This window comes from Carcharhinus amblyrhynchos, chromosome 33 (assembly GCF_965287045.1).
Source record: "Carcharhinus amblyrhynchos chromosome 33, sCarAmb.v2.hapA, whole genome shotgun sequence".
Lineage (NCBI taxonomy): Eukaryota > Metazoa > Chordata > Chondrichthyes > Carcharhiniformes > Carcharhinidae > Carcharhinus > Carcharhinus amblyrhynchos.
The window spans coordinates 6570946-6596604 of record NC_137356.1 but is presented as its reverse complement, the minus strand read 5'-3'; the positions used below and the strand labels follow the sequence as shown (position 1 = coordinate 6596604).

At 44.8% G+C, this 25659-nt stretch overlaps 1 protein-coding gene across 1 annotated transcript in view; it reads right to left on the bottom strand.

The window, feature by feature from the left end:
* notch3 (notch receptor 3) overlaps positions 1-4991 on the bottom strand; it is a 209319-nt gene extending 204328 nt beyond the window's left edge. Inside the window, exon 1 of the mRNA XM_080216675.1 lies at positions 4824-4991. Within this exon, the coding sequence (XP_080072801.1) occupies positions 4824-4884 (61 nt within the window). The 5' untranslated portion in view covers positions 4885-4991. The remainder of the gene's footprint in view (positions 1-4823) is intronic.
* Between the last annotated feature and the right edge of the window lie 20668 nt (positions 4992-25659).

Here is a 25659-nt window from a genome sequence, read left to right as displayed (position 1 = left end):
AGGTGGATTGGCCATGCTAAATTGCTCCTTAGTGTCAGCTGGGGTAAATGCATGAGGTTATGGGGATAGGGCCTGGGTGGGATTGTAGTTGATGCAGCCTCGATGGGTTGAATGTCCTCCATCGGCACTGTAGGATTCTATGATTAATAACCTTAAAATTACAGCTAGTTTGTTGAGGGATGATGTCAGGAAGCATTTCTTCACACAATGGATGGTGAAAATCTGAATGCTTTCCCCCAAAATACCATGCTGGAATCTGAAACAAAAACAGAAAATGCTGGAAAATCTCAGCAGGGCTGACAGTATCTGTGGAGAGAATAGAGCCAATGTTTTGAGACTGGATGACCCTTTGTCAGATAGATTTCTGTTTGGAAGGGAAACAAGGCAGGTGGATGAGGTCAAATACGGATAAGTCATCAATTAGGCAGAATAGACTGAAGGGGTTATACTACCCATTCCATTCCTTGTCAAAAGTTCACTTCAGATGGTTACAGTCAACAGATATGAAAGAGACTAGATCTCAGGTAGGGTCAGAAAGGACAGCACAGTGGTTAGCATTGCTGCCTCACAGCGCTAGAGACCCAGGTTCGATTCCTGGTTTGGGTCATTGTTTGTGCGGAGTTTGCACGTTCTCCCCATGTCTGCATGGGTTTCCTCCAGGTGCTCTGGTTTCTTCCCTCAGTGCCAGGGACCTGGGTTCGATTCCCAGCTTGGGTCACTGTCTGTGTGGAGTTTGCACATTCCCCCTGTGTCTGCGGGGGTTTCCTTCAGTTTCCTCCCACAGTCCAAAGATGCAGGTTAGGTGGATTGGCCAGGCTAAATTGACCCTAGTTTCAGGGGGAATTAATTGGGTGAATATGTAGGGTTATGGGGTTAGGGCGGGATTGTTGTCGGTGCAGACTTATAGAATCCCTACAGTGCAGAAGGGGGCCATTCGGCCCATCAACTCTGTACCAACCACAATCCCACCCAGGCCCTATTGCCATAACCTCACATACATATCCTGCCAATCCCTTGATACTAGGGTCTACTTAGCATGACCAATCATAGAATAGAATAGAATCCCTGCAGTACAGAAAGAGACTATTTGGCTCTCGAGTCTGCACCGATAACAATCCTACCCTATCCCCGTAACCCCACATTTTTACCCTGCTAATCCCCTGGAAACTAGGGTCGATTTAGCACAGTCAATCAACCTAACCCACACTGTGGGAGGAAACCAGAGCGCCCAGAGGTAACCCCCGCAGACATGGGGAGAACATGCAAACTCCACACAGACATTGATCCAAACCAGGAATCAAACCCGGGTCCCTGGCACTGTAAGGCAACTGTGCTAACCACTGTGCCATCGTGCACCCAGCTCGATGGGCTGAGTGGGCTCCTTCTGTACTATAGTGATTCTATTCTATAGGGTGAGGCGTGATGATACAGCCAGCTTACTGTTGAGGCTGGCTGTACCTGGGAATGGAGACTGCCAACTTGCCTCCTGCCCAGCAAGCTCTTTATCACTGACTGTCCCATCATTGACAGGCACAGAGGAAAGGTTACATTGAATGACAGAAAAATACAGTGTAGACACAGGTCACATTAGCCCAACTGGTCTCTGTTGGTCATCACTCCCCACACAAGCCCTCCGACTGTTCATTTTATTAGTCTGTCAGTATAATCATCCAGGGGGAATGGTGGGAGGAGGAGGAGGGAGCCAGGTAATTAATAACACTAATAAACACAGCATTCCACTAGTAGCTTCAAAGGGCTAACAGAAGATATACCACATGCTAGGTTGATCTTTCTCCACACCCTAGCTATGACTGTTAAATTTATTTATTAGTGTCACGAGTAGGCTTACATGAACACTGCAAGAAAATTAACGTGAAAATCCTCTAGTCGCTACACTCCAGTACCTGTTTGGGTACACTGAGGAAGAACTTAGCATGTCTGATGCACATCTTTCAGACTATGGGAGGAAACCGGAGCACCTGGAGGAAACCCACATGGGAAGAACGTGCAGACTCTAGACAGGCAGTGGCCCAAGCCAGGAATCGAACCCAGATCCCTGGTGCTGTGAAGCAGTAGCGCTAACCACTGTACTACATTCTGCACCCTCTCCTTTCCTTCTCCCCTATGTACTCTATGCACTCATCTGATGAAGGAGCAGCGCTCCAAATGCTCATGATTCCAGATAAACCTGTTGGACTTTAACCTGGTGTTGTGAGACTTCTTGCTGTACTCTATGAACGGTATGCTTTGTCTGTATAGCACGCAAGAAACAATGCTTTTCACTGTATCCCAATACACATGACAATAATAAATCAAACTAGAGGAAAGATGCTGGCACACAACAGACCGGGGCACCAAAAGTGGAATATTTTAATATCTGTAATAATAATTTAGACTTGAACAATTACCAAAGTATGGTACTGTCGCAGAGATAATAGGGCAGGTGGTGCTCAGAAATACAGGAACACAAGAAATCTTGCGCTGGAGGATGTCAGTGCCATGAGATAGGGAGAATAATGTACCATTGATTCCCCACTCCCCACCCCCCACACCCCTCTTCCCCACCCCAGCCACGTTCTTTTATGCCTAACTGGTGTGTGGAGGAATGCGAAGTGTAATTTCTCAAGAGCCCCAGTATTCAGTGCATGGAGTGTCCAAACGGGTTCTGAGACACGAGGTTCTTTCAATAGCTTCCCAACTTGCAGACACAAAGCATCATGTTAATGTGGAGAGGCGGTGGATGGGGGGGAGCTGGGGGAGGGGAGGGGGGGTGGTTCTTGGGGCCAGAGTCTCATAGAGACTCAAACACCAAGTTCAAAAGTCAGGTTGCTCACTGAAGGACCAACTTCAACAGCGGGTTGGGGGGTGGGAAGGGGGGGGGAACAAAATAAGAGCGCATTTGAACCCTCACCAGTCCTCGAATGACCATAAAGACTCTCCCGGCTGCTGGGTAAAAGGGGACGCTGCCTTTTTTTTACTGAGAGTGATTCAGATAAAACAAAAGCGGTGGAAAAAAATAGGATTCCTTGCAAGAGCGAATTGTCTGCTCAGCCCCTGCCTCGGGGGGAAATGCCAAACAATGGAGAGAGTCAGTGCGCTCTGAATAATGTTTGGTGACAGACAATGATCCCACAAGGTCGAGTTTAATGTAAATCAAAGCTAGGTACTGATCCCAGGGCGCTTTGTGACGGCTTCAACCACTGGTTTTCAAACCGAGTAGATTCCTGAATGCCCCCCACCACCCCCGTTCCCTCCAGTGTCCCCCTTCCCTCCCCTGCTCCGTTCCCTCCAGTGTCCCTCTATTCCCTCCACTACCCCCATTCCCTGCACTGTCCCTCCATTCCCTCCACTACCCCCACTCCCTCCGCTGACCCCCCCCCCCCAAAGAGTAGGCACCTCTTGGCCATTCCATCACTGTGCGTAAGTGTGTGAGTTCAATCCTGGTTCCCAAGGACACTGAGATGTGAAGGATTATTCGGTGTATCAGCCCCTACATCGCAAGCAGTTGTTGTGGTTTTTCATAGAAATTCTCCTTGGAAAGTACTCCTTCTTTCATCTGCAGGATGATACAGCTGTTAGCACTGCTGCCTCACAGCGCCAGGGACCCGGGTTCGATTCCCGGCTTAGTCACTGTCTGTGTGGAGTTTGCACATTCTCCCCGTGTCTGCGTGGGTTTCCTCCGGGTGTTCCGGTTTCCTCCCACAGTTCGAAAGACGTGCTGGTTAGGGTGCATTGGGCCATGCCAAATTCTCCCTTAGTGTTACCAGAATAGGCGCCGGAGTGTAGCGACTAGGGGATTTTCACAGTAACTTCACTGCAGTGTAAATGTAAGACTACTCGTGACACTAATGACTAAATTTTACTTTAACTTTGCTTTAAAAAGCACAGTTTCCTGTCAAACCTCCTCACGAAAACAAGGAAGGGGATGGGAGGAGGGTCCAACTCCAGTCCACTCTCTTACAACCCTCTGCCCACACATGGCTGAAAAAAAATCAAACACCTCTGAACCGGGATCAAAGGAGCTCAGGGCGACAAACGCGGTTATTTCTCAGCCTGCAGTTACTGCGGTCGTGTTAACATCATAAATGACACCCAGCTGCTGAAATCTCTCCAGGTTCTGTCTGTCTCGTCAAATAATGCAAAATAAATCCAAGTGATATTTCGAATGAGCACGATTGGATCTGCCAAACGGTGGGGGAATTCACAAATTTAAAATTAATAACTTTATTCTAACTTTGATGCCAACAGCCTCACTCGGCACATCAAATATACTCTGCCAGATTAGTAATTATTGCAGGGGAGACGGGGGGGTGGGGGGAGGGTGCAGACCGGTTAGGAACAAAACACAGTCTCGCAAACAATTGATCAATTGTTTCATTGAGAGAGGTTACATGTTTCGAAGCAGACACGCCGCTTGTGAAACTTACATCACTCGCCCTCAGTCTCGGTAACATCGAGAAATTTACATCATTCTGTAACATCTAGAAATCTTACCATTCTAAAGATCCACTCAACACCAATACAATAAGCGTGTGTACATTTCAAAATATTACTGCAGCAAGCAACGCAACTAACTCCCTGTGAGTGGAGATACTTCCATAAAAAAGTTACTTTAAAAAGTGTTGAGGGGGCAAACTTGGTTACGAAATTTCTGGCGCTGCTTTGCAACAATAAAAAGAATCCCACGATTTGCTCAGGACTACACGAAAAGCACGCTGATTCTATACAAAAATCCTGAATGTTCTCCCCTGGTCACTGTAACACCATTCCTGGGCATAACACCCCCTCCTTTTTTTCTCCCCCCACTTTAAGTCAAGCCGTACCTCCACACTCAGCCGCCAGCCAGAATCCCCAAAGTAAATTCCATAGTTTTAAATCCCCCATCGCTCGCCGTTCCAAAGTTCGGAGTTCCCCTCGATTACTTTACACATCCATTCAAACGTGGAGTCCCAGTAAATCCGAATTATCATGGGAAAGAACAAGGTGGGGGGGGGGTGGAGAACAAAATGAGTTGGGGGTGGGGGGGAACAGCTGGGGTGCAAAGTGTAAGCAGAATCCTCGCTTCGGTTTTCCCCCCCTCGATCCAAGCGGCTCCAAAACTTCAAGACAAACTTCTTGAAAACTTCAGCCCAGCAGAGCAGCCTGGAGTCGCGCACAGGGGTGTATCCATCCGCACAAGTTGGGGGAAGGACTCAAACTGTCTGAATGGGAACATCTCTCACCCCGGGGCTTGCTCACTCACTCAGTCTCAAGACAAGCCAGACAGGGTCGGAGACACCCCTCCCGGAATCTTTAAAAAAAATCCTCTCCCTCCAAAAAAAAATAAATGGACTACTTCCTCATAAAGAGAAGACTGAATTAAACATTTAAGTTCTGTGCAAATAAAGTTTACATGTTATCCTGGATCGATCATTTTCCTACTAACTTCATTGCAGTGTTAATGTAAGCCTAATTGTGACACTGGTAACTAAACAGAGGTTTTATTCTCAGGGGCACAGTAAATAATTTGATATTAAAACATGCAGTTGGTGAGATTTTGCAACAAGTTGTATCTTTGTATTTGCAACACATTGTATTCTTATCCTTGCAAAAGACAATGTTTGTGTGCCTTTGATCTGCGATCAAGTATCGATTGGTTGTGGAATCTGCTAAAAATAGCCAGAATTTTGTTTGTTGTTCTGTTCAGAGCCTATTGCTGTTGTCTTTTAGAAAACGGGGCGAGTGTCTCTTTAAAAGTGAGGGGAATGCTCCTTTAAGAGGGAAAGACGCCTCTGCGGAGGTATTTCCCTGCAGAGCCTGGGAACAGAGCGAAGGAGATAAATCAGAAAAGAAGGTTATTGTAGTAACATGGCGTTGCACCGTTCAATGTCTCAAACACTGGGGTCAGGGGAGGCAGGGCGAGGGGAGGGAGGGGGATACAGAAAAGCAGAAGCGTACCAGACCTTCATAAAAAAGGAACAGAAAAAAATTAAATCGAATGATACTATAAAAAAAGGAAAAGAAAGTCAGCAGCGAGCAAAAAGAGGATCGTCAGAATGGGCTGTTTTTCAACTTTTCAGGAGTTTGGAGGAATTAACCAATATTCTCGGAGAGGATGCTTTTTAAGAGTCGACACTAGCAACTTTTATAGAGTCTCCCGTTTCTGGGTCAGGATGGAACTCAGAATGATTCCCAGCCTAAACTCAGTTTAGTTGATTTTGGCCAAGTAAGAAGTCTCACAGCACCAGGTTAAAGTCCAACAGATGTTGGAGGGGGGTGGGCACATTAAGGAGTCTCACAACACCTTTGGTTAAAGCCCAACAGGTTTATTTGGAATCACAAGCTTTTGGAGTGCGGCTCTTTCATCAAGGTGAGTAGAGGGGCTCCTTCCTCACCTGATGAAGGAGCGGCACTCTGAAAGCTCATGATTCCAAATAAATCTGTTGGATTTTAACCTAGTGTTGTGAGACTTCTTACTGTGCCCATCCCAGTCCAATGCCGGCATCTCCACATCATAATCTTGACCAGAGCAGTAAAATTAGGGAAGGGAAGGTTGACCAGGCTCCCACTCCTGATTACTACACATTCTCCGTGACGTGTGTGGGAGGGGGGGGGGTGCCCACAGTCGAATAGCAGCCCATGGTGGCACAGTGGTTAGCACTGTTCCCTCACAGCGCAAGGGACCCGGGTTTGATTCCTGGTGGCACAGTGATTATCACTGCTGTCTCATGACACCAGTTATGCATATTCGATTTCCCAGCTTGGGTCACTGTGGAGACTGCATGTTCTCCCTGTATCTGCATGGGTTTCCTCCAGGTGCTCCCATTTCCTCCTATAGTCCGAAAAGCATGCTGGTTAGGTGCACTGGCCTTGCTAATTCTCCCTCACAGGTGTCAGAGTGTGGCGACTAGGGATTTTCACAGTAACTTTATTGCAGTGTTGATGTAAGTCTACTTGTGACAATAATAAATAAACTTTAAATTTTAAAAAAGTTAAACATTAGCAATAAAAGTGTGCAGGTTGCCATGGTACATTGATCCTTAGTGTCAGGGAGACTAGCAGGGGAAATACATGGGACAACGGGGATAGGGGCTGAGTGGGATTGTGGTTGGTGCCGATCCGATGGGCCAAATGGCCTTTTTCTGCACTGTAGGGATTCTATGATTCAATGGCAACTTGGACAATGTGCGAGAAAGTACCCTGTAGTTCAGAGAGGCAGGGTCTTCACAACAGTACTGGTAAGGAAAGCAGAAAGCTTGGTACTTGTAAACCTTTCTCAGGCTGAACTGGATCACACAGATCTGGAAGGGTAAAAGCAAATTACTGTGGATGCTGGAATCTAAAATGGAAAACAGAAAATGCCGGAAAATCTCAGCAGGGCTGACAGCATCTGTGGAGCGAGAATACAGCCAACGTTGGAAGGGTTTTGGTTCTGTTCCTAGGGTTGGAGTTAACCCAGTTTCAGTTGGAGATATGGTATTGAGTATCATGTAGTCGAAGGAAGTCATTGGACCCATCAAGTCTATGCCAGCTTTCTGCACAGCAACCATAAGACCATAAGACATAGGAACAGAATTAGGCCACTCAGCCTATCGAGTTTGCTCCGTCATTCAATCTTGGCTGATATTTTTCTCATCCCCATTCTCCTGTCCTTTTCCCATAACCCCTGATCCCATTATTAATTAAGAACCTATCTATCTCTGTCTTAAAGACACTCAATGACCTGGCCTCCATAGCCTTCTGCGGCAAAGAGTTCCACAGATTCACCAATTCAATCAGTCCTCTTCCCCTGCTTTATCCACAAAGCCGTGGAAGTTTATTTTCCTCATGTGTCCATCTAAGTTCCTTTTGAAATCATTGATCATCTTCACTTCCGCCATCTTTTTAGTCAGCAGGTTCTAAGATTTTCCTTCCATCCCCTTCCACCCATTCGTGTCTAAACCAGAAATCTGTGTCACCTAGTCACTTACCATCAGCTGATGGTGTTGTGACGCAGAGATTGATCTCTTTTGAGAAGCCACGCTGACTCCCCAAGAGGAATACTTCACTTCATAATCTGTTAAAAGTGTTTGCAAAGATATGTGGACTCGTCTTAAGTAACGTTTAGAGGTTCATTAACAGAAATATCCGACATTCACTTTAAGTGAACAAAGTAAAAAGGTGAATGTAGCCCAATCCATCACGCAAACCAGCTGCCCATCCATTGACTCTGTTTACACTTCCCGCTGCCTCGGCAAAGCAGCCAGCATAATTAAGGACCCCATGCAGCCCAGACATTTTCTCTTCCACCTTCACAAGTAAGGCTTATGTTAACACTGCAGCGAAGTTACTGTGAAATTCCCCTCGTCGCCACACTCTTGTGCCTGTTCAGGTCAATGCACCTAACCAGCACATCTTTTAGACTGGGAGGAAACCAGAGGACCCACAGGAAACCCATGCAGACATGGGAAGAATGCGCAAAACTCCACACACACAGTGCCAAAGCCAGGAATCAAACCTGGGTCCCTGGCACTGTGAGGCAACAGTGCTAACCACTGTGCTACAGTGCTGCCCCAATTAACAAGTTATTTATTTAACCAACCAGAAATTTTAATTAAGGAAGTAACATATGGATTAAAGTAAGGTACTTCTGGAATGCTGTTCAAATAAATACAAAGTTCATTCAGTACCCCCCAAAGAAACAAGGAATATACAACCAGCTGTCTTGGCTTTGGAAAAACCTTTGGAGATCTTCAGTCAATTCTGCTATCTGCAAGCTCTTTCTGATTTTGGTACCCTTCGTTAGATAGATGGAGAGTTCTCTTAAGAGATATTCTAAGCTGGCAGGGAACTGCTCTTCCCCTCTCTAGGTGTTTAGAAGTGGTTGTTCTTCAGTTGAACTCACTGAACTGCAGGCAGGCAGTTGATTTCCTCTTTATATCCCTGATGATGTAATCAACTTTCCTACACCAGGATTGGCCTGATGTTGTCAACACAGCAAAGTCAAATTTGATAGGTTTCTGATAGTTGACTGTCTCCTTTAAATTGATAGGATGTCAAAATGCAAAAGCCTGCAAAGCCTGTTACCAAGGCAACCCTGATGCTTGAACTTGTTACAAATGTTGCAATCTGTGTACCCTGTATGCCTGCATTTTAAACATCCAAACACTGAACACAAAACCAGCTTTTAAAGTGACCACACTTCACAAACTCAACTTCACAACAATGAGAAGAGCTTTCCCTTGTCCACCTTACCTAATTTTGTGTCATAATCTTGTACACTTCACCCAAATCTCTGCTCCTTTGCTTCAAGGACAACAGCCCCAGCTTTTCCAACCTAACCTTATAGCTAAAATACTTCCCCAGTCAGATAACCTGCCAGCGTTCACATTCAAGACAAACATAAATGCATGACGTAACAAAGGGTATCAAGTGCTCATGGAACCTCCTCAAGTCACCACTCACTGCTGTGTGGAGATGTGAAGAGTGGCAAACCGAGGCTAAGGCAGGGATCTCTCCCTGTAAACACCTCCCCTCATGGAACATTTTCTGCTGGTGGAGATGGACCGTCAATGACCGATTGCAATTGCCTATCAGCTGCACTGCTGGAAAACATGTCATGCCAGGAGTAGGTGTTGGGGGGGTGTTGCCTTCAGTGGAACCTGTTTGACGCTGCCAGTGGAAAGGGCTGAAAAATCCCACTCTTTGGCCAGAATTTTCCAGCTGTTTACGCCACTGCAAGCGAGGATGGATCTCTGTTCATTGCAGCAGGACCAGAGAATCCCACCTGTAGAAACAGCTAGAAAATTCCGACCTTAGTGTTTTCCCTGAACATTTCACTGAGAAGTGGCAGGTATTGTTTGAGGATGTTGTAGCTATGAAAGCCAGTTAGCTCGGTTGGCTAATGTGTGGATCAGATTAACACAGAACAACATGGAGTTCAAACTCTGTTCCAACTGAGGCAGACTCAGGGACTATCGTCACAGTCTGCCTGTAACAAAAGATCATGGTACTTGGTTCAGAGAAAAATCTATTTTCTCTGAAGACTAAGTCAACTATGACTCTCATCAATATTTACAGATGCTGCATAGAAAGCACTCTTTCTGGTTGTATCACGGCTTAGCTTGGCGTCTACTCTGCCCAGGACCACAAGGAACTACAAAGGGTCATGAATGAAGCCCAGTCCATCACGTAATCCAGCCTCTCATCTATTAACTCTGTCTACACTTCCCACTGCCTTGGAAATGCAGCTAGCATAATTAAGGACCGCATGCACCCCAGACATTCTCTCTTCCACCTTCTGCCGTCAGGCAAAAGATACAAAAGTCTGAGGTCACAATCCAACCAACTGAAAAACAGCTTCTTCCCTGCTGCTGTCAGACTTTTGAATGAACCTACCTCGTACTAAGTTGATTTTTATTATCGGTGGTTAGCGCTACTGCCTCACAGCACCAGAGACTTGGGTACAATTTCGGCCTAAAGTCACTGTCTGTGTGCAGTTTGCACATTTTCCTTGTGCCTGCATGGGTTTCCTTCCACAGTCCAAAGATGTGTGGGTTAGGTTGATTGGCCATGCTAAATTGACCCTTACTGTCAGGGATTACGGGAATAGGCCCTGAGTGGGATTGTGGTTGGTGCAGACCCACATAGCCTCCTTCTGTATTGTAGGGATTCTGTGATTCTTTCTCTATACCAAAGCTATGACTATAACACTACATTCGGCACTCTCTCCTTTCCTTCTCTATGAACAGTATGCTTTGTCTGTATAGCGTGCAAGAAACTGTATACTAATACATGTGACCCTAATAAATCAAATCAAATCAAATCCAATTCGCCAAAGACCTGCCTTCAAGTCACAGAACTCAAGAAGATTGCATCAACACTTACTACATCACTGAATGAAATTAAAATAACTCACCAGTAAAGTTGGCATAAGCTATTTCACTTATGTTTCCACTTTGCACATTGGTTGTAGCTCATTAACACTGCAGCATTCTTGAATACAGAGAAGTGAAGACAGCAATTCAGTTAGTTGTGGTAAACCCAATCATACATTTGCTGCACTGAAACCTATCTGTTATTTTGTACTTAATGTACTCCGATCTGTACATTACCCTCTACATCACTTTGCTTTCCCATTCTCCATCCTATAATCGACATCTGTGTGTTAATCAATATCAATAAAACTGACCACCTGGTCACTTATCGCTTTGGTGTTTCTGGGATCTTGCTGTGTGTAAAATTGACTGCTGTTTTCCTGCATTAAAGTAGTGGCTATACTTTAAAAGAACTTAATTGGCTGTTAAACATTGTCGGAAGTCCTAATGTTGTGAAAGGCAGAATGTAAACATAAATTATTTCTTTCATGGTACATTATATGTTATAAAATACATGCAGACTGCTACACCCATTTCATGCCTCATAATTACGGGGAGGGATGGCCTTGTGGTATTATCGCTAGATTATTAATCCAGAAATTCAGCTAATTTCTGGGGACCCAGGTTTGAATCCCGCCACGGCAGATGGTGGAATTTGAATTCAATTTTAAAAATCTGGAATTAAGAATCTACGGATGACCATGAAACCATTACCAATTGTCAGAAAAACCCATCTGCTTCACTACTGCCCTTTAGGGAAGGAAATCTGCCGTCCTTACCCAATCTGGCCTACATGTGACTCCAGAGTCACAGAAATGTGGTTGACTCTCAACTACCTTCCAAGGGCAAGTAGGTATGGGCAATAAATGCTGGCCAGCCAGCGATGCATGAATAAATAATAAACAATAATTACTGCTGATCATGAACCTGTTCCCATACTTGTGTCCACATTTCCTGATGCTTGTTGAAATGTCTAAATATGGAGAACTTCCCCATTGTTCAGTGAATCATAGAATACCTACAGTGCAGAAGGAAGCCATTCAGCCCATTGAGTCTGCACTGACAACAATTCCACCCAGGCCCTATTCCCGTAATCCCACGTATTACCCTGCTAATCTCCTTGACACTAAGGAACAATTTGGCATGGCCAATCAACCTAACCTACACATAGTGTAGGTTACTGTATAGTAACTTATATATTATAAAATACATGCAGACTGCTATACCCATTTCATGCCTCATAGTTACAGGGAGGAATGACCTTGTGGTATTATCACTAGATTATTAATCCAGAAATTCAGCTAATGTTCAGGGGACCGGAGTTTGAATCCTGTCATGGCAGACGATGGAATTTGAATTCAATAAAAAATCTCAGGAATTAAGAATTTACTGATGACCATGAAACTATTGTCAGAAACCATTGTATACTGTATAGTACTGTATGTGTAGTACTGAGACATAAAAATTTACAATACCATGATTTTCTTTCCAGCCACATCTCTCCATGTTATATACTTAGGTATTCGCTTTGCCCAAATTTCCATGTGGGTTTTAACTGGACCACCACAACCAGCCCCAAAAGTCCTTTTGCAAAAATAAACTGTGGATGCTGGAAATCTAAAATAAAAGCAGACTATGCTGGAATAACTCAGCATATCTGGTCTGTTTTTCTCTCTCTCCTCATTTGATATTTTGTCAATATTTTGTGTCTGTGACCTTTCATCAAGAGCCCTTGGCTAAGGTGAATGATTAAATGTAACACTACATTCTGCACTCTCCTTTCCTTCCCTATGTGAGGCACAGTGGCACAGTGGTTAGCACTGCTGCCTCACAGTGCCAGAGACAAGGTTTGATTCCTGATTTGGGTCACTGTCTGTGGAGTCTGTACGTTCTCTCCGTGTCTGCGTGAGTTTCCTCCGGGTGCTCCAGTTTCCTCCCACAGTCTGAAAGACATGCTGGTTAGGCGGATTGGCCATAAATCCAAAGGCTGGGGGACATTATTTTGAAGGAGAGCTGGGCGAACTTTATTCCTCAACCAACATCCGTAAAACAGATAATCTGGTCCTCCTCACATGACTGTTTATGCGATCTTGCTATGCCCAATTTAGCTGCAGAGTTTCTTACACCAGTAGCTACACTTTAAAAAGTTCTCTTTTGACGACAAAGTGGTTTGGGATGTCTGGAGGTCTGCCTGCTTGCAACGGGAATCATGGAGGGTGGGCGGCAGTCCATGGACGCTGGGTGGGATTTTCTGATCTTGGGGTGAGTGCAACCCCATATCTTGTGTATATACGTGTGTGTGTCTTGACAAAGGGTCACCTGGACTTGACATGTCAGCTCTTTTCTCCCCTTACAGATACCATTTTTTGCTGAATTCAAATTCCACCATCTGCTGTGGTGGGATTCAAACGCAGAACATTAGCTAAGTTTCTGGATTAATAATCCAGCAGCAATACCACTAGGCCATCCCTCCCCGTAATTATGGCATGAAATGGGTGTAGCAGTCTGCATGTCTTTTATAACATATAATGTATTATGAAAGAAATAATTTGTGTTTATATACTGCTTTTCTCAACATTAGGACTTCCGACAATGTTTAACAGCCAATTAAATTCTTTTAAAGTATAGCCACTACTTTAATGCAGGAAAACAGCAGTCAATTTCACACATAGCAAGATCCAAGAAGCAGCAAGGGGATAAGTGACCAGGTGGTCAGTTTTACTGATATTGATCAACAGGTAGATGTCGATTATAGGACGGAGAATAGGAAAGCAAAGTGATGTAGAAGGTGATGCAATGTACAGATCGGAGTACGTTAAGTACAAAGTAGCAGATAGGCTTCAGGGTGGCAATTGTAGGATTGGGTTTACCACAACTAACTGAACTGCCAGACCTGCTGAGATTTTCCAGCATTTTCTCTTTCGACTTGAGGAAGACAGTTGGCCTATGGGAACATTAACATATTTTTTCTATATTTTTAGTTTTACTATTTTAAAAGTTATTTCAGAATTCAAACAGAGTGCTTATTATTTTCTGACAGGAAAGGACCTATAGATGTAATGACAGCTTTTATATTGGTCATGACGGAAAAAGCTGATCTGCTTATAATTGTTTCACTTTAAGTTGAACTTTTCCACAATTGCAACCACAACTTTAAGGGAGGACTTCTTGTAATCTCTGTGGTTGTGAGGTCCACATTCTCAAACACTATCTGGGTTTATTCCTTCCGGGATTTATTGGAGAAGTGGAAAGCCAACTGAATTCTTGTCCATGATTACCTGTTGAAAAGTGTACATATGGGAATGTTGAGGGAGGATTAGGGTAGCCTCCTAGTAATAACCTGTCAGCATTAACTGACTGAACTTACATTCAGTCAGGATACTGGAATGTGCCCTGTGCTTGTGTGGCCATTCAACTAAGGAGTCACAGGGGCACAGTGTTAGCATTGCTGCCCCACAGTGCCAGGGACCCAGGTTCAATTCCCGGCTTGGGTCACTGTCTGTGTGGAGTTTGCACATTCTCCGTGTCTGCATGGGTTTCCTCCAGGCACTCCGGTTTCCTCCCACAGTCCAAAATGTGTGGGTTAAGTGGATTGGCCAAGCTAAATTGCCCCTTAGTATCCAAAGATGTGTAGGTTAGGTGGATTGGCCATGGTAAATACATGGGGTTACAGAGATAAAACGGAGATGGGGAATGGCCCTGCTCTTTCGGTGAGTCGATGCAAACATGAGGAGTTGAATGGTCTCTTTCTGCTCTGTATGAATTTGATGCTTTCTTTCGTATAGGATAAAAGTAAAATCACCGTGGATGCTGGAAATCTGAAACAAAAACAGAAAATGTTGGAAAAACTCAGCAGGTCTGACATCCTTGATGGAGAGAGGAACATTTTGAGTCCGTATGACATATCAGGAAGAGAAAATTGGCTGAAATGTCAGTAACATTGCTGCAATCTACTCTAAATGAGCAGGAAGGATTCCTCAGCACTGGGACTTTAGGGCTTTATTATTAGAAAAAAGCTATCTCATGCCCAATTTCAGACAGTTATGCCATGTGACAAATGACAACATAGAAAGGATACTTGAGTGGGTCAGAATTTGCACCAAGTTGCCATTAAAGAGCTTAGACCGGAGATTTGGGATTAATTTTTAATGCTTCTTTCCCTTGTGCCACTAGTATCCCATGGCCTCTTGCCTACCGATGCGCAGTGACACAATTTTACAATGTGGCACAATGTAGTGTTACCACAATTAGGGAGGCAGATCGAGAAACTCATGTGCGCTGCTAACTTTATATTTTCAAAGTGCCATCAACTATGCAAGACTCAAACAGTCAATAGCACTGCAATATTGCAAAAGGAATTCTGGCTGAATCTCAGCTCTCCAGTGAGTGGTCAGTGGGCAGATAGGGTGAGCCCCCAGTCCATTCCTTGCGTATTCTCCAGCTCCCCAATTGGATAAAGGGAACAAGGCCACTGCGGCCACCATTCCCATTAAGAGGTTTCTGTGGTATCTTAGCAACCTTATTGTTGACCTATGTATTAGTAACACGATGAGAATGCGGCTGAAACATGGGTGATGGAAAATTCCCCATCAGAGTGAAGGACCTCATTGTTCCCCTCCCCTCCAAACGTGGGGACGGGGCTTTCATAATGCAGCCAGCGAGAACTGACATGTCTTCAGGTTTTAAGGGGAATTCATTTAAGAATCTAGCAATGTTGTAGTTACAGTTCCACTGTATGTTGATGATAATGCAAAGTGATCCCCTCTCTGCCATACTGAAACAAGCATATTTCAGTCTCTTCCTCTCAATGGCTGCTACCCTTTCATCATTTACAGAGTGTAGTAGATATCCAGAAAGCAAGCAGAGGGAGGGTTAGTCAGTGCTGCTGGTGACATGGATATATGTCAAGTTATTTTTCCCCATTTGTTGCCAGATATAGTCAGATTGACTGCAAAATAAAGAATGCAACACATATTCAGTTGAATCATAGATCATAGAATCCTACAGTGCAGAAGGAGGCCAATCAACCCATTGAGTCTGCATCAACCACAATCCCAGCCAGGCACTATCCCCATAACCCCATGCGTTTATCCTAGCTAGTCCCCCTGACACAAATGGACAGTTTAGCATGGCCAATCCACCCAACCCGCAAACCTTTGGACACTAAGGGGCAATTTAGCATGGCCAATCCACCTAACCCGCATATCTTTGGACTGTGAGAGGAAACTGGAGCACCCGGAGGAAACCCATGTAGACATAGCAAGAATGTGGAAATTCCACACAGACAGTGACCTAAGCCAGGAATCAAACCCAGGTCCCTGGCGCTGTGAGGCAGCAGCACTAACCACTGTGCTACCCTGCTGCAGTGCCAGAGATGACTCAATAGATAGCATTCTTGGCATCAGATTGTGGATCCAAGTCCCACTCTACAGACTTGTGTGTAAAGTCTAGACTCAGACTCCCAACCACTGAGGGAGAGCTACGTTATGCTGGTGTTACAATCTTTCAGATCGCACATCCTATCTCCCCTCTCAGCTGGGCATAAGAGACTTTACAAAACTGTTTCAAAAATCAAGAGTGTTCTTCCCAGTGTCTGAGGCAACATTTACCCCCATTCAATATCACAAAATTAGATGGTCAATGTATCATCACTTAGCTGTTTGTGGGAACTTACTGCTGCTGCGTTTCCTATATTACAACAATAATGACACTTCCAAACTATTTCACTGGCTATGAAGTGTTTTGGGACACTCTGTTGTGGTGAAAGGCGCTATATAAATGCAAGTTTTTTTTGCGTTGCCGCAGCAAGAGCTGTGTTTATTAGTTTATTTATTAGTGTCAGAAGTAGTTTCACATGAAGTTACTGTGAAAATCCCCTAGTCACCACACTCTGCGCCTGTTCAGGTATACTGAGGGAGAATTTAGCATGACCAATGTACCTAACCGGCACGTCTTTTGGACTGTAAGGGGAAACCGGAACACCAGGAGAAAACCATGCAGACACGGGGAGAATGTGCAGACTCCACACAAATAGTGACCAAAGTTGGGAATCGAACCCGGTTCCCCGGCACTGTGAGGCAGCAGTGCTAACTACTGTGCCACTGTGCCGGCCCACGGGTATGGGTCTACACAGGAATATTGCTATCCCCACTTCTAAAACTGATCACAAAGTTCCCTCCTGTCCTAGGTACATTTTAAAGCTAGTCTTACACAGGAACCTATTAAACAACTTACTCTCGGTATTTGGGACTAATTTTTGCTGCTTCTCTCTCTAGTGTCACTACTCTCCTGTTTCTCTGCAGTGAGTTACTGGGTGAATTGTCCTGACTTTCTCGTGAACAAGGCTTTTCCCTTTGCTCAGGATTTCATTGAATGGCATGGCTGAGAACACAAACTAATCCACACCGTGCACTGCTGTGACAGATGGTGCAGGCATTCAGCGTTGCTAAAGAATGATAGGAGGGGGCCATTCAAAGCCAGAAACAGGTCAATGGCGACAGAAGCATCTCTGGTTTAATCTCTTCCCAGCCAAGCTCCCGCTGCTCTGTGCCAGCAATGTGCCTCTGCCTCCAACTGGTAACCTCCCCGAGTTAGATTGCCAAATTAATAATAATGTAAGGCAACAATGTAAAGGTGGCATGGTGGCACAGTGATTAGCACTGTTGCCTCACAGGATCGCTGTCTGAGTGGAGTTTGCACATTCTCCAAACTTCTGTGGGTTTCCTCCGGTTTCCTCCCACACTCCAAAGAAGTTAGGTTGATTGGCCGATCTAAATTGCCCCCTTAATGTCAAGGGGAATAGCAGGGTAAATATGTGGGGTGACAGGGATAGTATCTGGATGGGGTTGTTGTCAGTGTAGGCTTGATAGGCTGAATAGTCTCCTGCACTGTAGGGATTCTGTGATTTTATGATTCTCGAATCCTAGAACCCCTACAGTGCAGAAAGAATCATTTGGCCCATCAAGTCTGCATCGATTACAATCCCACCCACACCACATTCCCATAACTCCACATACTTATGCTGCTAATCCCCCTGACACTACGGTCAATACAGCCTGGCCAATCAACCTAACCCTCACATCTTTAGACTGAGGGAGGAAACCCATGCAGTCACGGGGAGAATGATTCTATGCAGACAATGACCTGAGGCCAGAATTAAACCAAGGTCCTGGTGCTGTGAAACAGCAGTGCTAACCATTGTGCCACCATGCCGCCTGTCTTGTCTTTTCTGTCCACTAAAAGCTAGGTTAAAGTGCCTTCCTCAAAAAAAAACTTGAGGGCAGCACACAAGATATGGTTCATCCCAACCAGTCTCGGATGGACTTAAACAAAAAGCCCAGCAACAAAAGGCGAGTGTAAGAAGGCATTTCAAGCCTTGGTCCTGCCCTCATTTTCTTGTCTGCTAAAGAATCCTCATAAAACTTATGAAATATTTGGCAAAGAATTCTCCCTTGGAGTGGGGTTTCTATAAGCCGCAGACAGAAACAATTTACAAATCTTTATGGCACAGCTCTTTCATTCAATAATGTGCTCAAAGCAGAAATAGAAACTGCTGAACAAAAGCAGACTTTATACCGGAGTGATGTGGCGGAGTGTTCAGTCCCAACAATGGGCAGATTTTGCTTTTAAATGTTTGTCTAATGTAGGCGCAGATTGAACAGCATGTTATGCTTCAATCAGAAATTCTGTACATGGAAAGCTTATGGGATGTGGTTTGGTGCACTGGGACTGAATGCTGAGATCAAGCACATTTGATGTGGCATTGATTCTAAATCATACACAAAATCCCCTAGAGTGACAGCGATTTTATTCTTATCCTTTGATTTTTAATGTAAAAGTCACTACATAATATTTTGCTGGGAATTTTTTAAGGTTTATTCCCCTCCCTTACATTCAGTCATCTGACCATATATGAATGGTGGCACGGTGGCACAGTGGTTAGCGCTGCTGCCTCACAGTGCCAGGGACCCAGGTTAAATTCCAGCCTTGAGTCACCACCCGTGTGGAGTTTGCATGCTCTCCCTGTATCTGCATGTGTTTCCTCCCCAACTCCTCCAAAGATGTGCGTGTTAGGTTGATTGGCCAATGCTAAACTGACACTAGTGTCAGGGGGATTAGCAGGGTAAATGTGTGGGTATACGGGCATAGGGCCTGGGTGAGGTTGTGGTCAGCATAGACTTGATGGGCCGAATGTAGGGATTCTATGAGATGGCACAGTGGGTTTTTGTAAAGCCCCTCTGAGGAGATGAGAGTGAAGGGGGGGAGGTTGCCTCAGTTTAATGTCTTATCTGGAAGAAAAACTGTAATATTATGTTATTTAATATTAGCTGCTAGGAACTAAACTTTACATCATGTCTAGATGATGATAAGCCTAAAGCCACACTGGCTGTTTATTATTAGGGTCAATTCCCAAGCAGTAGCATGTCTCAAGGAGATAGGGATAGGATGGGATTGTGGTCGATAAGACTCGATGGCCTTTTTTTGCACTGTAGAGATTCTATGTACCATTCACTGGACAAATGGAAGGATCACATGGTTACTTCCCAGGCGTCTGCCTGTACCTGCTGTTGATCCAGATATTGGGAGATAAATGATGTGGGAGGAGTAGGATTAATCACACAAAGACACCCATCTTTTCTTTTAACCTTCAGTCAATGCCATCAAAGTCATTGGAATACAAATGGAGTGAAGCTTAAATGTTTTCTAATCATGTGGCTAACCTTTAAACCAGCGATTGTTATTCTTTCCTCACCATCCCTCAAGGTGATCTCATGCCAGTGCATGTCTCTACAGGTGCTAGTATTCCGCCAGATCTCCATGTCAATTGCCAATTGTCTCCGCCAAGGTATTCACATACACAGGATGGTTTGATAGCGTATCTCCAGGACTGTGCACAAGCAAACAGCCATTTGCAGCGATTCAAAAAATCACTTTTCCAAGGCCAATTAGGGATAGGCAATAAATGCTGACCTAGCCAACGATGCCCCCATCACCTGAATGAATTTTTTAAGAATTGTTAAACTATAGTTCCAAAAAATTGAGTGTCATTATGCTACTTCACTGGATGAGCTCACAGCTAAGCCCAAATACTCACAAATACTATGGAGGTGTGGGGGAGGAATTTTATAGGGGGAGGGCATGGTGGCACAGTGGTTAGCACAGCTACCTCACAGCGCCAGGGACTTGGGTTCAATTCTGGCTTCCGTTAACTGTGTTGAGTTTGCACATCCTCACCATGTCTGCGTGGTTTTCCTCCAGTTTCCTCTCACAGTCACAAACATGTGCGGGTTAGGTTGATTAGCCATGCTAAATTGGCCCTTAAAGTCTTAGCGTTTATTTATTAGTCACAAGTAAGGCTTACATTAACACTGCAATAAAGTTACTGTGAAATTCTCCTAGTCATCACAGTCCTGTTCAGGTCAATGCACCCTAATCAGCATGTCTTCCAGAATGTGAGAGGAAATTGGAACACCCAGAGGGAACACACGCAGGCATGAGGAGAATGTGCAAATTTCACACAGTGACCCAAGGCAGGAATCGAACCCAGGTCCCTGGCGCTGTAAAGCAGCAGTGCTATCCATTGGTGGCCAGCATTTATTGCCCATCCCTAGTTCCCCTTGGAGGGCAGTTGAGAGTCAACCACACTGCTGTGGCTCTGGAGTCACGTGTAGGCCAGACAGGGCAAGGACAGCAGATTTCCTTCCCTAATGGGCATTACGGAACCAGATGGGTTTTTCTGACAATCGACAATGGTTTCATAGTTCTCAGTAGATTCCAGATATTTTTAATTGAATTCAAATTCCTCCATCTGCCATGGTGGGATTCAAAGCTGGGTCCCCAGAACATTAGCTGAGTTTCTGGATTAATAGCCTAACGATGATGGCACTAGGCCATCTTCTTAAGTATCGATGTATCCGATGTATAGGTCATGTACCTGCTGAACCATCAGGAAAAACTGTTAGTGATCCAATTCCTGATTTGAATCGTGTTACGGAGGGAAAGTTTTGGGTGGGAGGTAGGTTCTTCTCCACTGATAGTGAAAGAAAACATGGGGGAGATTGCAAAGGTTTAAAAGGAGTCTGATTCACCTTGTGCTCTGGCTTTCTTCCAGCAGCATTGCATGTCGCAGTGGGACCACTCCCTATTAGGTAATACAGCAGGATAAAATACTCAATCCAAGCCAAAACCTGCCAAATCACTCTGCAGTTGTCAACTGTGCAATAATCTTAGGGCACTCAAAGTTTTAAATCCTCCCTGATGTGATTTAGCCAGAGGGCAAAAACTGTTGTTTTTTTTTGTTTTATGGAAGGAGAGCTTTATGCTTTTTCTCTCCTTTTTTAATTGAAACCTTAACTTAGAACTGACTTGTGTGTAAAAATTAAAACTTGCACTAATACAAAGACTTATTATGGTATCAAAAGGACTCAAGGTGACTCAATGAAAACAAGACATGGAGGTGCCGGTGTTGGACACAGTAAGAAGTCTCACAATGTCAGGTTAAAGTCCAACAGGTTTATTTGGTATCACAAGCTTTCAGAGGCTGTTCCTTCATCAGATGAGTCAAGACTTAACACTCACTTGATGAAGGAGCAGGGGTCTGAAAGCTCGTGATAGCAAATGAACCTCTTGGACTTTATCCTGGTGTTGTGAGACTTCCCACAATGAAAACAAGTAATGGTTTAGATATTCTGAGGCTATGGTGAGATGACTTGCTCATGTCAGAAAAGCAAACTGTGAATGTGGCATCTGTTCTACAATGGATGCTGCCATTGTAGAACAGATACCATATTTACCATGATTCGGGAACATTATAGAGCATCACAAGACATTACAATGGTGAGTCAGTTCCCAATTGTTGCACATTTTGTAGATGAAACATAACTCTAATCAAATAGCATTTCCTAATGAAAGGCCCTGGAAACTAGAGAAGAGGGATGACTCCCCCATGCCAAATAAATAGATTCTGAACACTGAAAAGCAGACTGCATGTACAACATGAAATGTACATTGCTTTTTGACATACAAAACTCTCTACTGAGCCAGTGGAGAGGCTCAATACAGTAATCTCTACCTAGTTGGGGCATCATAATGGCACAGTGGTTAGTACAGCTGCCTCACAGCGCCGGGACCTGGGTTCAATTCCTGGCTTGGGTCACTGTCTGTATAGAGTTTGCACCTTCTCCCTGTGTCTGCGAGGGTTTCCTCCGGGTGCTCTAGTTACCTCCTACAGTCCAAAGATGTGTGGATTAGGTGGACTGTCTATGCTAAATTGTCCTTTAGTGTCAGGGGGACTAGCTAGGGTAAATGCATGGGGTTATGGGGATAGGGTCTGGGTGGGATTGTGGTTGGTGCAGACTTGATGGGCCAAATTGTCTCCTTCTGCTATGATTAATCCACTGAAGTGCCAAAAGACTTAGATGACTACAATATCGGACATGGGAAAATATCCACCAAAAAATGAGCTTGACAACAAACTCAAGCAGCAAAGAATGCACCCATATATCCTTGGGTTGCCAAGAATTCAGACAAGTGAATAATCACTGGTCAGGAATGAAAATGGACACAAAGTGTGAACACATCACCTAGTAAGTCAGCTGAAAACGATACTGTTCCTACAGTGAAACATGAGTGAAGTGTTTGATTTTTTGCTCACATACAACACCCTTTCTCCTCCTCCTCCCCTGAAGATGGTGCAGTCCCATGGCCCCTGTTTAGCCAGCAACACTTTGCCAAGTGGCTTCATGTACAATCCAACAAGTAACCGTTAACCTTCAGGAGAGGATCACATACCAGCCTGATTCTGTGCTCATCCCAAGTCCAGAAATAAGCAATTTCCAGCGGAGGTAACTGGGTATCGATCAGGCGACCCTCACAATTTATTTTGGTTTGATTTGATTTGCTTTATTATTATATTGCATTCATGTATTAGTATACAGTGAAAGGTATTGTTCCTTGCACGCTATACAGACAAAGCATGCCGTTCATAGAGAAGGAAAGTAGAAAGTGCAGATTGTAGTGTTACCATCATAGCCAGGATGTAGAGAAAAATCCATTTAATGCGAGGTAAGTCCATTCAAAAGTCTGACAGCAGCAGGGAAGAAGCTGTTCTTGAGCCGGTTGGTGCGTGACCTCAGACTTTTGTATCCTTTTCCTGAAGGAAGAAGGTGGAAGAGAGAATGACCGGGGTGCGCAGGGTTCTTAATTATGCTGGCTATTTTTCTGAGGCAACAGGAAGTGTACCCAGAGTCAGTGGATGGGAGGCTGGTTTGGATGATGGATTGGGCTGCATTGACAACCTTTTATAATTCCTTGGGCAGAGCAGGAGCCATGTGATATAACCAGAAAGAATGCTTTCTACAGTGCATCTGCAAAAGCTGGTAAGAGTCATAAATCGGTTGGACTAAAACCTGGTGTTGTCAGACTTTTTAAAGAGTCACCAAGGCCAGAGGTGCTTAAAATCGATTGCAAAAATTCAACATTCACCCACTGAAGCCAGTTAATGTAGCTCAGGCATCAAATCAGAATCTAACTTGTCTATGAGATTCAATCCCAGAGAAAGGCATCCACCATCACGTGAATAGGAGAAATTTTATTGCTGTTATTTTAGTGCGGTCAATTTAAAGTTAAAGGTTTGCATTTGCTCCAAGTGAACATTTTTCTGAATATTTGAAAAAGACTTGTTGGCATTCTCCCACTTCTGAACTGGACACCCATGTGAGTTTAACTTCCAAAGTAATCATTATGCACTTAAGCAAAATAATTTAACAAACTCACTACCATTGGAAAATCTGGTCTACAATTGACTATAATCCACAAGTGTGGGAAAATACACCTCGCCAACCAAGTTCTGGGGGGAACTACCACCTACGGCAAACAATTGTCTTATTGGGATGTTCTAATTATGCACTGATTAAAAGTGTGGGTGTTTCTTGGCAAACAAGATGCTGCAAAACAAACTTCCATTGAGGCAACCACTAACAAAATGAGGAAATGTTATAAATAATAACTACAATCGAAATGCTGCCCATCTGCATATTAAATATGCTCAGTTGCGACCATTAAGAGGTTTTGTTGCTGCATGCGCTTTAGCAAAATAGCGATGGCCTGTCAAGGCAAGAGGTCAGACAGAAAGGAATTAGAGACATGGAAGATGGCATAAAAGTTCAAAGCTTTAATCGCGCACAAATGTACATAATTAAAAGCACTGTGGCTGGCACATTTCCAACGTGTCCGTAGGGCATGGGAAAGTGGCCAACATGTCTTCAGGGCAAAGTGCCTAGTCTGCCTATAGGGCATGAAATATGCTGATTGGTTCAAATTTCACATTCACTGAGAAGCAAGTATTACTCTCAAACAAGAGTTTGCTGATTCCAGCTTTGTAATCCTGGAAGCATCCTCCCTCCAAATGTCCTGCCTTAACTCTCCTCAATTTGCACAGCACATTGTCTTCCTACACGGTGGCACAGTAGTTAGCACTGCTGCCACACAGCGCTAGAGACCCGGGTTCGACTCCTGGCTGGGGTCACTGTCCGTGTGGAGTCCACACATGGGGTGGCACAGTAGCACAATAGTTAGCACTGCTACCTCACAGCACCAGGGACCTGGGTTCGATCCCTGGCTTGGGATACTGTCTGTGTGGAGTTTGCACATTCTCCCCATGTCTGTGTGGGTTTCCTCCAGGTGATCCGGTTTCATAAGAACATAAGAACATAAGAAATAGGAGCAGGAGTAGGCCATCTGGCCCTTCGAGCCTGCCCCGCCATTCAATAAGATCATGGCTGATCTGTCGTGGCTCAGTTCCACTTTCCCGCCCTCTCCCCATAACCCTTAATCCCCTCTTTTATCAAAAACCCATCAACCCGCTTCTTAAAAATATTTAGCGAGGCAGCCTCCACCACTTCAACGGGCAGAGAATTCCAGAGATTCACCACCCTTTGAGTGAAGAAGTTCCTCCTCAACTCCGTTCTGAACTGCCCCCCCTTTATCTTGAGGCTGTGCCCCCTAGTCCTACTGTCTTTTTTGAGCGGGAAGAGTCTTTCCACCTCTATCCTATCCATCCCATTCATCATCTTATACGTCTCAATGAGATCTCCCCTCATTCTTCTAAACTCTAACGAGTACAAGCCTAGTTTATTCAGCCTCTCCTCATAGCTCAACCCCCTCAACTCCGGTATCAGCCTAGTAAACCTCCTCTGCACTCCCTCCAAGGCCAAAATATCCTTGCGCAGGTGCGGCGCCCAAAACTGCACACAGTACTCCAGCTGCGGCCTCACCAATGCCCTATACAGCTGCAGCAAGACCTCCCTACTTTTATATTCAATCCCCCTCGCTATGAAGGCCAGCATCCCATTCGCCTTCCTGACCACCTGCTGCACCTGCAGGCTGGGTTTTTGCGACTCATGCACAAGGACCCCGAGGTCCCTCTGCACCGTCGCCTGCTGCAGTTTTTCGCCACGTAAGTAATAGTCCTTCCTACCATTCTTCCTACCAAAGTGGACCACCTCACACTTGCCAACATTAAATTCCATTTGCCATTTCCTGGCCCATTCGCCCAGCCTATCTAGATCCTTCTGCAGACTCTCCACACCCTCCGCACAATTTGCCTTTCCCCCAATCTTGGTGTCATCAGCAAATTTCGACACCCTACACTCGGTTCCCTCCTCCAGATCATCTATATAAATGGTAAATAGCTGAGGCCCCAGCACCGACCCCTGGGGCACCCCACTAGTCACCAACCGCCAATCCGAATAGCACCCATTGACCCCCACTCTCTGCCTCCTATTTGACAACCAATCCTCTATCCACGCTAACACCCTACCCCCAA